Consider the following 13722-nt stretch of genomic DNA (forward strand, 5'->3'; position numbering starts at 1 on the left):
GCATAAATTCTTATAAAGTTCACTGAATTCAACATGTAACTTTTAAAGAACATTTTGCAAATATGAGCATGTTTGGTTTTCTTTTAATCCCCAAACATTTCACTAGGCCAACTGTGTCTAAGAACTATTAGGCAGAAATACCAAAAAAAATCAACATAGCTCTGGTCTTCAAATGGCTTTTTTAAAGTGAAAATTAACTTAGCATATTAAGACAAAGACAATAGAAATAATATACACAATTTTATTACAAAATTTTTTTTAAAAAAACAAAATGCAACATCCTAAAAAACCCAAAATTTACTATTGATACTAATTCCTACAAGTTTGCTGTGCTACCATACACAAGAAATTAAAAAAACCATTAAATATTTAGGAACATTCAACATCAGAAGCTGTAAAATCTAACTGTATGTAGTAGCCCATCAAAAAGCTACAACCTGCATTTTTTTTAAAGTATTTTCTCTACAGAGAATCTTATCAGCTATACAAAAATCTGTACAGTTTTTATACTGAAGCTAGTATTGAGCTGCACTTGAATTCACATTCTTAGCAAAACAATTGCCTGAGCACACACGCATCATTCCACACGCATCATTAAAGGATAGCCACTTATTCTTCATCTTCATCCTCTTCCTCCTCATCTTCATCTTCTTCTTCCTCCTCCTCCTCCTCCTCATCTTCTGGTTCGTTCTTCTTCTTTGAGCCTGTTGGCCTGCCAGGGCCCTTCTTTCCTGCTTCACTTTTGCCCTTTGCACGATATGCAGCAATATCCTGAAATATTGTCAAAAAAATAAAGTAAGCATCCGGTGTCATTACTCAACTGTGAAAAACACTTAATTGTAAACAATCTAAGATGATTGACCAATAACCCTAATAACTGTCTAAAAAGGTAGCCAGTCTAAGTTTTTAGAGCACTTATCCCACTAGGCTTTAACAAGTTAATGACGTAAAATGACAAGGGTTGCGATACAGTAGTTATCATTACTTTCACTGCCAATACCCTTTTACCTCACACACAGTGCCATAGTCCCTGCTGTACCTTCACATTTTATATATATCTACATAAAACAATTTCTTTGACTGCTTTAAAAAAAAAAAAAACTAACAGACTATACAGTAACTACAAGTCTGTCTGCAGGAATATACTAGTGCTACAAACACTGGTTTCAGTCAAAAGGCAGGTTTCAATTACCTTGTGTTGAAGTGTACCAATTTTCATTAGGCCTTTTCAAAACATAGCTGACAACCATTAACACAAGATTAACTAAATTTCCCAAGTTTTCTACAGTTATTACCTATACCTAGTCTTATCCACAGCTTTAAAAAAGATGACAATGTACCTTTTCATATTTCTCCTTTAGCTTAGCTGCTTTCTGTTCATATGGTTGTTTATCTTTGGCTGACTGCTCAGACCACATTTCACCCAATTTCTTTGCAGTATCCCCAATGGATAGGCCCGGGTGTTCACTTTTGATCTTTGGGCGATGTTCGGAGCAAAACAGGAAGAAGGCAGATCTGAAAGGAAGCAACAGAGTTTAATAAACTGAAGGAAAAATCCAAGGAGCAATTTGGGTTATTTTAAACTTACGGTGGCCTTTTAGGAGCATTGGGATCCTTTTTCTTCCCTTTCTTATCACCTTTGGGAGGAACGTAATTTTTCATCTCCCTATCATAGCGAGCTTTGTCACTTTTTGCCATATCTTCAAACTTCGACTTCTCCTTTGCAGACATGGTCTGTGGACATAAAATAATCGCCAAAAATACAGCAAAATTGTTACGTATAAACATCCAAAGACGACAAGATCATCTTTAAGGACCACATTTTCCTTACTTAACAGCATTTTGCTTTCGAAGTCTTATATAAGTAAAAGCCTAAAATCGTCTGCCTGGAACTCTTAAGATATTCAGGTGAGTCATTGGGGTGGCAAAGTTGAATCTCTTGAGTTGCCTACTACTTGCCTAAGGCCGTCCTAGCCGAAAACCACACCTGCACCCCCTGAGCTCCATCCCTCTCCTGCCTCACCTTCCATCTCTCCGAACACTTCTTGGAGAATTCCGCGAAATTGACAGAAGAGTCCGGGTGTTTCTTCTTGTGCTCTTCCCGGCAGGTCTGCACGAAGAAGGCGTACGAGGACATTTTGCCCCGCGGCTTGTTGGGGTCTCCTTTACCCATGGTGACAGATCGGCGTCCACCTGACGGGGCCGAGGGGGGGAGAGGGGAAGCCGACGGGTCGGCGCGGAGCCCGCAGCTGCCAGGGCGGGCGCTGGCGGGGCTCCGCTTCCCGCCCAAATCCGCTCCCGCCCTGCCCGCGCCCCCCTCCTCCCGAGGGCGTCCTCCCGAGGGCGGCCGCCCGCGCCCCGGCGCACGCCCTCCTCCTCCTCCTCCTCCTCCCGGCCCGAGCGGCCGCGGCGGACGACTCCTCACGCTCGCCCAGCAAGTGGCTCCCGGGGCCCGAGACGCCGCCGCCCGCCCTTCACCGAGTCCGGTGACTCCGCAAGCGCCCTCAAAACGCCTTTCCTGACAGAAATATCCCCCGGCTCCCACGTCGCGAGCCTCACTCAATCGCTAATCACCTCGTGACCGACATTGAAAACTCCCAGAACCGGGCCCGGTCAGGGGCAGTTTCCGCCTCCTCCTACTGCCCGCCGGCCCTCCCCTCCACAGACCCAGCCCTCGCCGGCCCGCACCCCAAATGCCGCTCGCCGGCTCAGACCCCGAGAGCCACTGCGCCGAGACCGAGTAGAGGCTCTGAGGGAATGGGGAAAGGCAGGTCCAGGAACCCGAGGGTATTGGAGGGTATTCTTGCCTGGTGCGAGCTTTTCCTCAGAGTCCCGCAGAGCGGCCGGACCCAACCGAGACGCTTCCCTCACGGAGCTCCGGCGTGAACTGGTTTATCTCTAACGCAATCCTCAGCCTCTTGTTTTGCAGAGTTCTCCGCGCCACGGCAACTTGACGAGCTAGGCCACGGGCCACATCCCCACTAATCTGATTGGTTCTGACGATTATTCAAACCCAGATAGTCCCCGCCCCCTTGCCACGGAGGCTAACGGTTGGTCAGTGTCTTAACAGACCCACCCTCCACGCCCCAGCCTAGCAGGTTCGGTGGGTCGCCCAGGTCGTTAACTCCCAGACCCGTTAGAACCGGTCAGGAGAGGAATGTACTGCTCGATCCTGATTGGCGGCGGGAAGAGGGTTTGAAAAATGGCGGGCCTCAAGCTGACTGGCTGGGACTGTAAACGGTGGGAGTGGTTGGCTCGGGAAGGAAAGCCCCGCCAGATTTAAAAATACTTAGTCGGGAGACTGGGGGTTGGTTTCCTGACTTGGCGACGGCGGCGGCTCGGTTTGCTGGCGCTAAGGTAACAGCATAGGTCGGCCTTGCCCTTCCTCCGACCACCATTTAGGTCCTGTCTGTTCCCCGCCTCGGCTCAGCCCTGCAGCGTTGGCTCCTGGGAGCTGTAGTTGCTCTGCTCTGTTGCCCTGCAGGGTCTCCCGTGCGCCGCCCAGAGAATAATAAATGAGGAGAGCCTGGAGTTTGCCCTGCAAAACCGATTACCTAGCTCCTCCCGCTGTCGCTGAGGTTGGCGCAGAACTCGGGGAAGTCAAGGCAGGGAACCTCGGAAAGGGCGCGGGGGGCCGGGAGGGAGCCGTTCCCGCGTCCCGTAGGGTGTTACAAAACGTTCTGAAAGTAAGGTGCTTCCCGCCGAGGGAGTTTCCCTCAGAAGGCTCCTCCTTCCTTCCCTCTTTGTCTCGGGTGACAAATACTGGGAGGTAAACAAGGGCACCCTCCGGGTCCCGAAGGGGCAGAGGCGTCGCCTTCTCCCCTGGCCCCGCCCCCTCCTGCCGGGTCCGGAATTCTAAGCCCCGAGCGTCTCGGCCCCCACGCCGCACCCTGCAGCGCTGCGCTGGGAGCTCGGAGCCCGGCAGCTGCACTGTCTTTGGCTGGCCTGGCCTTCGCCTGGGCATTCACTGTCTCGCCCTACTAGTGTGATAGTTTTTAAAAATTGAGAATCGCATGAAAGCAATGCATGCTCCCTATCCCACCCCCAATTGCGTATATTCTCCAAACGGCATACAGCCACATTTTACAGGCTCCTCCAAGCCCGGGTTAAGAACCTCCGTGTTAGTATAGGGAGAGCGCGCCAAAGCTACCTTACCTTACTGCTTACCAGCGTCACAAGCTGCTTTTCCCAAGGTAGAGGACTTTAATTGACACCCCGGTGTGCTATTTCTGTGGTATTTAGTTTTGAGGGATTCCCCCCATTATTGGAATATAGGTTGCGTGACTGTTTCAAGAAGTTTAAATATTTTGTCTTAATATTTCAGTAAGTTCGTTGGCACTTGTTAGACTATGCTCTTTGGTTTGTATATGGTTGTCATAATAGTACTTGAAAACCAGCAGTTGTTTATCTAGGTTTACTAATAAAAATGAGATCTTAAAAAAATGTATTTTCCTAGGAAATGGATAATGGTTGTCCAACATTGTGAATGTACTTAATGCCGGTGAATTTTACACTTAGGAATGGGTAAAATGGTAACTTTTATGTTATGTATGTTTTACCACAAAAAAAATAAAAGTGGCAGTTTTTGAAACAGAAAAAAATGTATTTCCTTGTATTTAAGGGAATTTTGTTAATCATAAACCTTAGTTTATAACATTCTCTTTTCTGCCTTAAGTTGCAATACCTACAAAATTAGTTACAAGGGTGTTATAAAAGCACCAAAAATCCAAATTAACCAAGTAATTCGTAGTACTTTATTCAAATAGCAATTAGCAGTGAGATCACTAATGCATTACACTTTTAAAACATATTTTTAAGTTTATGTTTAGATTTTTTTTTAATTATGGCATAAAGTAAGCTGTGTTTATATAAAAACTGGGCCTTTATTCAAGAACTGTGTATTGAATATGCCAAGCATTGAGTCATAGCCTGTGACCTCAAAAATTTAGAGGGACAAAAATAGGAAACAGTACAACATTAGTTAAAATTGTTCATTAATGAGAGCATAAGACAGTCACCTAAAGACTGTGTAGGGAAGTAGGAAAACCTTCTATGAAAGTAGCATTTGAGTAGAGGTGGATTGGAGAACGTCAAGCAGAGGGAAACAAAAAACAGGCCTTTGAGAGAGCCTGGCTTGTTTGGGGATCAACTAGTAGTAGTTCTGTATTACAGGAACTTAATGATGATGATACTCAACCTGCAGCTTATAGAGGAATTTAGTCTTTATCTCCCCAGTGGAAAACCGGGGAAAATGAAATAATTAGGTTTCCACATTAGATAGCAGTGTCGATAGCATGGTATAAATGAGGTAAGGTTAGAAATCAATTCACTGTGTTCATTCTTTTCTATGAGTCCGAAACTAGTCAGAGGGGCAATGGTAATAGATGTGAGTCACTTATTTACATGAATAATCTCTCACTACAAGTTAATCAACTTTTTAATGTTCACTAAAGTTTTACTTCACTTGAGGAATTTTGCATTATTTGTATAATTTAATAAGATGGTTTCACAACCTGCTTTTTTTAATGTCACTGTAATGCAAATAGTGAATTTATTCACATCCAAAATCAGAGCCACTAACTGAATTTTACATTCTATTCTAGCACTTCTGTTTTCTAAGAATGATTCTTAGATCTCTTTTCTTTCTGTTCCATCACTTAAACTAGCAATTGATTGGATTTGGGGTACTATTTTTCATAAAGGTTTTTTTTTTTTTGGAGTGTAGTGGCTCAACCTCGGCTCACTGCAACCTCCGCCTCCAGGGTTCAAGTGATTCTCCTACCTCAGCCTCCTGAGTAGCTGGGATCACAGGCACGTGCCACCATGCCCAGCTAATTTTTGTATTTTTAGTAGAGATGGGGTTTCACCATGTTGGCCAGGCTGGTCTCAAACTCCTGACCTCAGGTGATCCTCCTGCCTCAGCCTCCCAAAGTGCTGGGATTATAGGCGTGAGCCACCATGCCTGACCCAGAAAAGTGTTTTGATCACTTCCCAGTAGTTGATGCCTAGGAGAGGCAAAGGACCACAGGGTAAGCTAAGAGTAGATGCTTGGCTCACCTAAGGATTATATGTTGAATTGTGTTCCTCCCACCAACTTTCTATGTTGAAGTCCTGACTAACACCCTGTATCTCGGAAGATTATCTTACTTGGGAATATAGTCATTGCAGAAATAATTAGTTAAGATGAGCTCACACTGCAATAGGGTGAGCCCCTAATCCAGTATGACTGATGTCCTTACCAAAAGGTGAAATTTGGACAGAGACAGTCATAGAAGTAAGACGATGTGAAAAAGACATAGGAAGAAGATGGCTATGAACAAGCCAAGGAGAGAGGCATGGAACTGATCCTTTCCTTACAGCCTCCAAGGAAGCAGGGAAAGAACCACCCCTGCTAATATCAGTTACCATTCTCTTCTCCATAACAGCAGAGAAAAGGAAAACATTTCTATATTTAACCTACTTTTACCATCACTGCCAAGACTTCACTCTTATAACACACTTCCTGCCTTAAAAGTACCATTAAGAGGCACAGTAAAGTAATAAAAGAAATAAGGCTTAGCTGAGATCGTATTATACAGTTTTTGGTTACAGAACAACCCCATTTTTTGTGTGAAAAATATATACAGAATCTGGTAGCACAAAAAATCTAGTCCTAAATTTAATTCTCAAAAGATGGATTAAATACACACACTCAAAACATAAGGCCAGTTCACTATACTATGAATTATTTGCCACACTATTATGACTTTATCAGAAAACTAAAATGTCCCTTAAAGAGTTAATACTAAACATCTTTCGCATTGTTTTAATCCTGTTGTCCTAAATGCGAAATAAGATTGTATTTCTAAAACAGCTTTAAAGCCATTTTTTCAAGAACATATCAATTGTATATATTCTAAAAAGTCCACAAATTTGTTTCAATTAAAATGATACATATTTCTAAAACATGTTTCAAGATAAAACATGTATCAAGATGATATAGAGGAAAATACTTGTGTTTTTCATTTTTTAATAAATGCATAAATTAGAACCCAGCCAGGGCTTGTGGTTTTGAATGGTTCACTTAGCATTTCTAGGCCTTTTGAAATGGAGTTTCACTCTTGTTGCCCAGGCTGGAGTGCAATGGCACGATCTTGGCTCACTGCAACCTCTGCCTCCCAGGTTCAAGCTATTCTCCTGCCTCAGGCTCGAAAGTAGCTGGGATTACAGGCGTGCGCCACCATGTCCGGCGAATTTTGTATTTTTAGTAGAGACAGGTTGGTCAGGTTAGTCTCGAACCCCTGACCTCAGGTGATCCACCTGCCTAGGCGTCCCAAAGTGCTGGGATTATAGGCATGAGCCACCGTGCCTGGTCTTTTCTAGGCCTCAGACTGATAGACTATAAATTGAAGTTTATGGTATAATCTCCAAGGTAGAATTCAGCTCTTAAATCATGTGATTCTATAATTTTGTGAATATGTGATCATAGTGTGGGAAAATATATATTACATTTTAACTTATGCAATTGGGCAGTCAGGAAATTATAATTACATTTTAAAGAATAAATAACTTGGGTCATATGAAATCCCTTGGCTGTAAGAGTGACAATTAAGCCAGGCGCAGTAGCTCATGCCTATAATACCAGCACTTTGGGAAGCTGAGGCAAATGGACCACCTGAGGTTAGAGTTCAAGACCAGCCTGGCCAACATGGAGAAACCCCATCTCTACTAAAAATACAGAAATTAGACAGGCACTGTGGCATGCGCCTGTAATCCCAGCTACTTGGGAGGCTGAAGCAGGAGAATTGCTTGAGCCAGGGAGGCGAAGGTTGCAGTGAGCCAAGATCGTAGCATGGCACTCCAGCCTGGGTGACAGAGCAAGACTCTGAGCTCAGGAGTTTGAGACCAACCTGGGCAACATGGCGAAACCACATCTCTACCAAAAATACAAAAATTAGCCAGGCATGGTGGCATGTGCTGGTGGTCCCGGCTACTCAGGAGGCAGAGGTGGGAGGATCGCTGGAGTCCAGGAAGTTGAGACTGTAGTGAACCGTGATCACACCACTGCACTCCAGCCTAGGTGACAGAGCAAGACTGTGTCCCAAATGATAAAAATAAATTTTAAAATCAAAACAGCATTAGGATAGAATTGATAACCCAAATATAATAAACTATGTAGACTAAACTTTAGATTACACAATATTGCTCAGTCATCCTATTCTTTCATTAAAATGACCTTACCAGCTTTTTTCCCCGCCAGATGATATCAGTATATTACTTTACTTGCCAAACTTTGTCTGAGTTCAGCATCTCATGAATTGTAAAATATAAACATTAGGCAATAAACTAATTATGAGTTAGTGAAGCTGCTTCCAAAGTAGTCCTCTAACACCTCTAAATAGCTATTCTCTTGATAAACTGGAATTTATCTAAAGCAGTGTAATCTGACAGAAATCATCTGTGTTAATGCCAGTTATTGAAATTCCTAGCATTTATTTAGTTTTCCTAAAAATTGGACTTTTCATAATCTGTGGTCATCAAACCAGACTGGAAAATACTGACGGAAAGAGAATATACACTTTTTTTGTTAAGCCCTTCTTCTGCAAAGCAATAAAAAGGTCTTGATAATTATTATTTATTGACTAACTCATAGCCAACATTAAATATACTTTATATAAAGTTAGTTGCATATAAAATAATTGCTTTCTTGAGTTGCACAATATAAAAAACCGAAAACCATTACTCTGCACACAATTTCTCAAAGATAAATCTTACATTGGAGCTTAATATTTTCAAGTTGTTTTAAAGGCTATGAGAGGGAAAGGATCAGTAGACTGAAGTATTATCAAACAGGCACATCCACTAGTGGGTAGATCACCAATTCTGAAGCCAAACTGTATACTCACCCCAAAAATTCAATTTACTGAAATAATTTAACACTCTATCTTTGAAGAAGTGAAGCGCAGGTTAGGAAGAAATGAAAACCTCTCATTCTGCTGCTAAATTTTCAATGCAAAACAATTAAATAGTCAAAGATATTTTGTTTTCCTATTTAAACAACTATTTTTGTGAGTCATGGTAAACTGGCCAGGTGCAATAGTTCACACCTGTAATCTCAGCATTTTGGGAGGCCAAGACAAGAAGATTGCTCAAGCTGAAGAGTTCCAGACCGGCCTGGGCAACATAGTGAGACTTCCTTTCTACTGAAAAAAAAAAAAAAAAAAATTAGCCAGGTTTGGTGATGCGTGCCTGCAGTCTGTACTACTGAAGCTGAGGGCAGGAGGATTGCTTGAGCACAGGAGACGGGCTGCAGTGAGCTATGACTGAGCCACTGCACTCCAGCCTGGGCTACAGAGTGAGACTCTGTCTCAAAAATAATAATTAGAAGAAGCAGCAGCAAAATGTCCACAAGAAAGTTACTTAGTTCTAAAAGCCTCTACTACAATTGGAAAAAAAATGACAAGCTGCAAAAATCATGTTTTAAAATACATTGGAGATCTGTTGAAGCAATCAAAAAATAACTCAAATTAAAATTCCAGACCGGAAAGAGCCCTTCCTAGGTATGCTGATGAGTTTTGAAAACATTCTGTAGATTTTAGGCATGGAACTGAAGTCAGTCTAACTTGGCCTAGGCTTCTAGAAGGACTTTGACTAAATGAAAGAGACTCCAGCAAGCATTTGTCAGTTGTATTGGTGGGGGTTAGCATAATCAGTTGGAAACTAAAGGACTCTGAAATATCCGTAATGGCCTATTTTCCACAGATTAGCTGAATGCCGAGGTGGTATGGGAGACTAGAGAGTTGTGCCAGAAGCTTCTAAAAGACAAAGCTAAATGTCCCAGGGTTTCACAGTGTTTAGTGGACAATAGTCTAGCTGGAGGGAAGGGTCTGCCACAAACTCATTGTCTTTTCCTGAAGACATTTGACATTTTTTGAAACTGTTTAGGCAGGAATGTAGAGACACAAGTTCAAACCCTCCAAAGAGCAGAAATGAATTTTTCATAGTCTTTCAGGGCTAAGGAGACAGAGACTGTCAATCCCTAAATCAAAAGACTGTGTGATAATGTCTTAATGTATGAGCAAAAGAAATAAGCCACAGATGGAAGGGTCTTACTAAAACTTTGCAGCCTAGCCTGGACACAGCTCAATCTCTAATTGGATTAAGATAATCAATCCTTTAACTTTCTCCCTGTTAGCAGTAGGTAGAATATTGCAAAGGTCAAACCATCTCTAGTAGAAGATATCATCTGGACCACATCATAATAAAAAGTATTGAAAACTAACAACAGAAAATCTTAAAAGGAACCAGAGGAAAAAGGAAAAATAAATTCAAAACAGCAACAGTAAGTCTAAATGCTGATTCTTCAACAGAACTAGGGAAACCAGAATCCCATTGAATGACATCTTTAGATCGCTGAAGGAAAAAAAAAAATTGCTAACCTCAAGTTCCATATCTAGGGAAAAAGCTTTCAAGAATTACAGCAAAATAAAGATGTTTCTTGACAAACAGAAGTTGAGAGAATTCCCTGCCAGGAATCCTACTTAAGGAAAATAATCTCAAATCCTTAGAAGGAGGAAAAAAGCATAGTCAAGGGTAATTATGTAAATTTTAAAAGATTATTACTTTCTTAAAACAGCAATAATAATGTCTTGTGGATTTTTATAAACTGGACAAGTAGAATCTATGACAACAATGGCAAAAAAAGGTAGGAAGAATAAGTAGATTTAAATTGACACCATAAGAGTCTCTGCAGTTCTTTTTTTTTTTTTTTTTTTTTTTTTTTTTTTTGAGACAGAGTCTCTTTCTGTTGCCCAGGCTGGAGTGCAGTGGCTCAATCTCGGCTCGCTGCAGCCTCCGCCTCCCAGGTTCAAGTGATTCTCCTTCCTCAGCCTCCCAAGCAGCTGGGATTACAGGCATGCGCCACAATGCCCGACTGATTTTTGTATTTTTAGTAAAGTGGGGTTTCACCATGTTGGCCAGGCTGACCTCAAGTGATTCACCTGCCTCAGCCTCCCAAAGTGCTAGGATTACAAGTGTGAGCCATTATGCCCGGCTGAAAATAACTTTATCTGCTTCTGTGTAGGTGATATATTAATACTATATTGACCTTATATCAACTCAGTGATTGATAACAACTTAAAACTGCAAATTCTTGTGTAAATACTCATATAAATATAAAGGTGGCATATTTACAACTTTGTCCTCTAAATCGTGTTGTTACTGTGCTTAGTATTTTGACTGTATTTAAAAATATATTCACAAACTATGAAATTTTCAGATATACTTTTCAAAATATACATCTAATTTAAAAGCCTGGAATTCTAATTAGACTGAAAAAATGCACTTACGCATAATTGAGGATTATGCATCCTTCACCCTATTCGGGCCACTCCTGGAGTCAGGGTAGTAGAGCACAGCATTGCAGAGGCCGGAGCCAGAAGAAAAGAAAAAATGCCTTCCACCTTCTGGGCCTTGAATCTCCCATTAACAGAACTGAACCGGAAACAAATTGGCAAGTGAATCTGGGAAATGATTTTTAGAATTCCAGTACTCTGCAATATAGAGAGAGTAAAAGAATGAGAATGGAACTGACAGACAACAGAAATATAACCAGCACAGTCAAACAACTGGCAAGTGGCAGAGTTTATATCTCGAGCAGTCTAGCTCCTGAGTCCATGCACTTAACTACTACAGTATGCAGTGACACTATGATATCCTATAGTAACATTATTTCATACATTTTAAAATTAATGGCTGATGATGAATGCAAGTTGGCAGGAAAGAAATTGTAGGAATTGGATTCATTAAATATTCCAGAAAGATTAAGTTTCTACGTTGTGCCGGACACTACTCAAAATAGAATGATGCAAAACCAAAATGAAACAAAGATGAAGAGAGTTCCTTTCTCGGTATTTCAGACTGGACAAAATTCCCTGTGAAGGATTCCAACTGGCTTGATTTGAATCGTGTGCCCCCCTCATTAAGGCAGGCACTTTCGGGGCAGGTATTAGGGGAAATAATCTAGTGGAAATGCTCAGTAGAAACCTGAGACAAGGATTTTGTTGCAAATAGTTTATCTAAGAGATGCAGGAAACACCAGTAGGAGATGGGGAAGCGAGACAAAGAAGGGAAAACAGTCAATAAAGGGTGCGGTATCAAGCCAGATACCACTTGTAATGACTGGAGCATAATCCCATGAGAAAACTCTGGGAAAACACAGGCCTCAAAGTTATCCCATCTGAAGGCCAAGGAAGCTGGGGTATCTACGTAACAAATCTTTCCAGTCACTTGGTGAAGGCTGCTAGAGTGGGAGTTTGTTAATTCCCAGGCATTTCCAAATTACCCTGATCACATAGGGACAGAGCTGCCTTCCACAGCTTTGGAGAAAGCCCTCAGGTCAAGAAATCAGTGTTGAAGTGGTAATGGCCAGAGAGACAAGAGCAGGGTCTGTCTCAACTTCTTCATCAGGTAAAAATTTTATCTGCCTAATGCATGGAGTTATAAATTTCAAAAGAAAGAACACTTATGAAAGAGTGTTATAAAATATAAAATGTAATACCAAAAATTCTTGTTTAGGAGTTTCTTGAAGGCAGGAAGTGCATATCATGTTTTTACATCTCTCATAAGGCCTAGTACAGTGCTATGCATATGCATAGGCTCAAATATTTATTGGATGAATTTTTCAATGTAACGATTATTAAATATTCATTAAATATTTTCTAGGTTAATAGGTGTTTTTAAACTTATAATTCATATCAATAACTCATTACTGTTAACTTCTGAAAACCTTTATGTTTGAAAACTATAAAGTAGCATGGTCTTGTTCTATTCCTTTGTCTAAAATTCTTAAATCTAGGTTGTTGTTCAGAACTCTGTTAATTACCCAAAACCCATTTTCTCCTTTCTTCTTACTTTAAAAAATACCTTGATTATAAAAAAGGTAATGATAAATTATTGCCTTTATGAGAAAGGTATTCTCAGTAGCATAAGAGAAAGGCAAGAAAATTGTAGACATCAATCCGGACATTATTGAACTACAGAACCATTACCAGTAACCATCTTCTCTCAGTCTTCTTATATGTCAGAAAAATAAACTCATAATAATACTGTTAGATAGGTATTCTATTATATGCAGCCATTGGCTAATAACTTTTTCAATAGCATTTTTTTCTTCTTTTGCATAGCAACCCCAAGACAAGTCATTTATTTCTGGACTAGATTATTTCATTATAGTAACTCATCAGAAAACTGAGATAAGCAGTATTTGGCCACTCAAGTTTTAACTATTTTGGATTCCCCTCTAACTAAAGAAAGATCACGGTTTTTCCCTACGGCTCTCTACCTGTGCTGGCTCCATCAATATTCAGTTTGACATTTTGACACATACCTAAAGAAGCTCAAGAGGGCTCTATCACCAAGAAAGCTGTAGTGAGATGATAGCCTTTCAGATACAAGTTAAAGTCGCATGTCCAGTTATGTATGTGATCTTCTGCAGAGCCACTTTGCTTACTCAAAAAAACACATTTTCTGTTCTCTCACCAGAATATATTTTGAAATCATCCACTTATCTCCATCTCTACTATCATCACACAAGCTCAAGCCACAATAATTTCTTATCCAGACTACAGCAATAGACTCTGAACTGGTCTACCTGATTCCAGGGACTTTTGGCTTTAACATTGCATCCTCCACAGAATAGCCAGAGTGATCTCAAAACATGAAACAGGTTAATCCACTTTCCAG

General features: G+C 41.2%; 1 protein-coding gene across 1 annotated transcript; it reads right to left on the bottom strand.

Moving 5' to 3' along the window:
* Positions 1 to 227: 227 nt before the first annotated feature.
* Positions 228 to 3046, bottom strand: HMGB2 (high mobility group box 2). The gene is made up of 5 exons (XM_003776546.5): positions 2808 to 3046; positions 2024 to 2193; positions 1589 to 1734; positions 1341 to 1515; positions 228 to 771 (listed from the first exon to the last, which is right to left on the bottom strand). Exons 2-5 carry the CDS (start codon positions 2171 to 2173, stop codon positions 610 to 612), a joined length of 633 nt encoding a protein of 210 aa, XP_003776594.1. The 5' UTR covers positions 2174 to 2193; positions 2808 to 3046; the 3' UTR covers positions 228 to 609.
* Positions 3047 to 13722: the final 10676 nt, after the last annotated feature.

The sequence above is a fragment of the Pongo abelii genome, chromosome 3 (genome assembly GCF_028885655.2).
Source record: "Pongo abelii isolate AG06213 chromosome 3, NHGRI_mPonAbe1-v2.0_pri, whole genome shotgun sequence".
Classification (NCBI taxonomy): domain Eukaryota; kingdom Metazoa; phylum Chordata; class Mammalia; order Primates; family Hominidae; genus Pongo; species Pongo abelii.

What these genes read in the sequence shown, in the direction of transcription:
- HMGB2 (XM_003776546.5), bottom strand. Translation starts at nt 2,173, where the DNA reads ATGGGTAAAGGAGACCCCAACAAGCCGCGGGGCAAAATGTCCTCGTAC. An exon ending in AGTGTTCGGAGAGATGGAAG is followed by an intron (nt 1,735 to 2,023) that starts GTGAGGCAGGAG and finishes TTATGTCCACAG; the next exon opens with ACCATGTCTGCAAAGGAGAA. An exon ending in AATGCTCCTAAAAGGCCACC is followed by an intron (nt 1,516 to 1,588) that starts GTAAGTTTAAAA and finishes GCTTCCTTTCAG; the next exon opens with ATCTGCCTTCTTCCTGTTTT.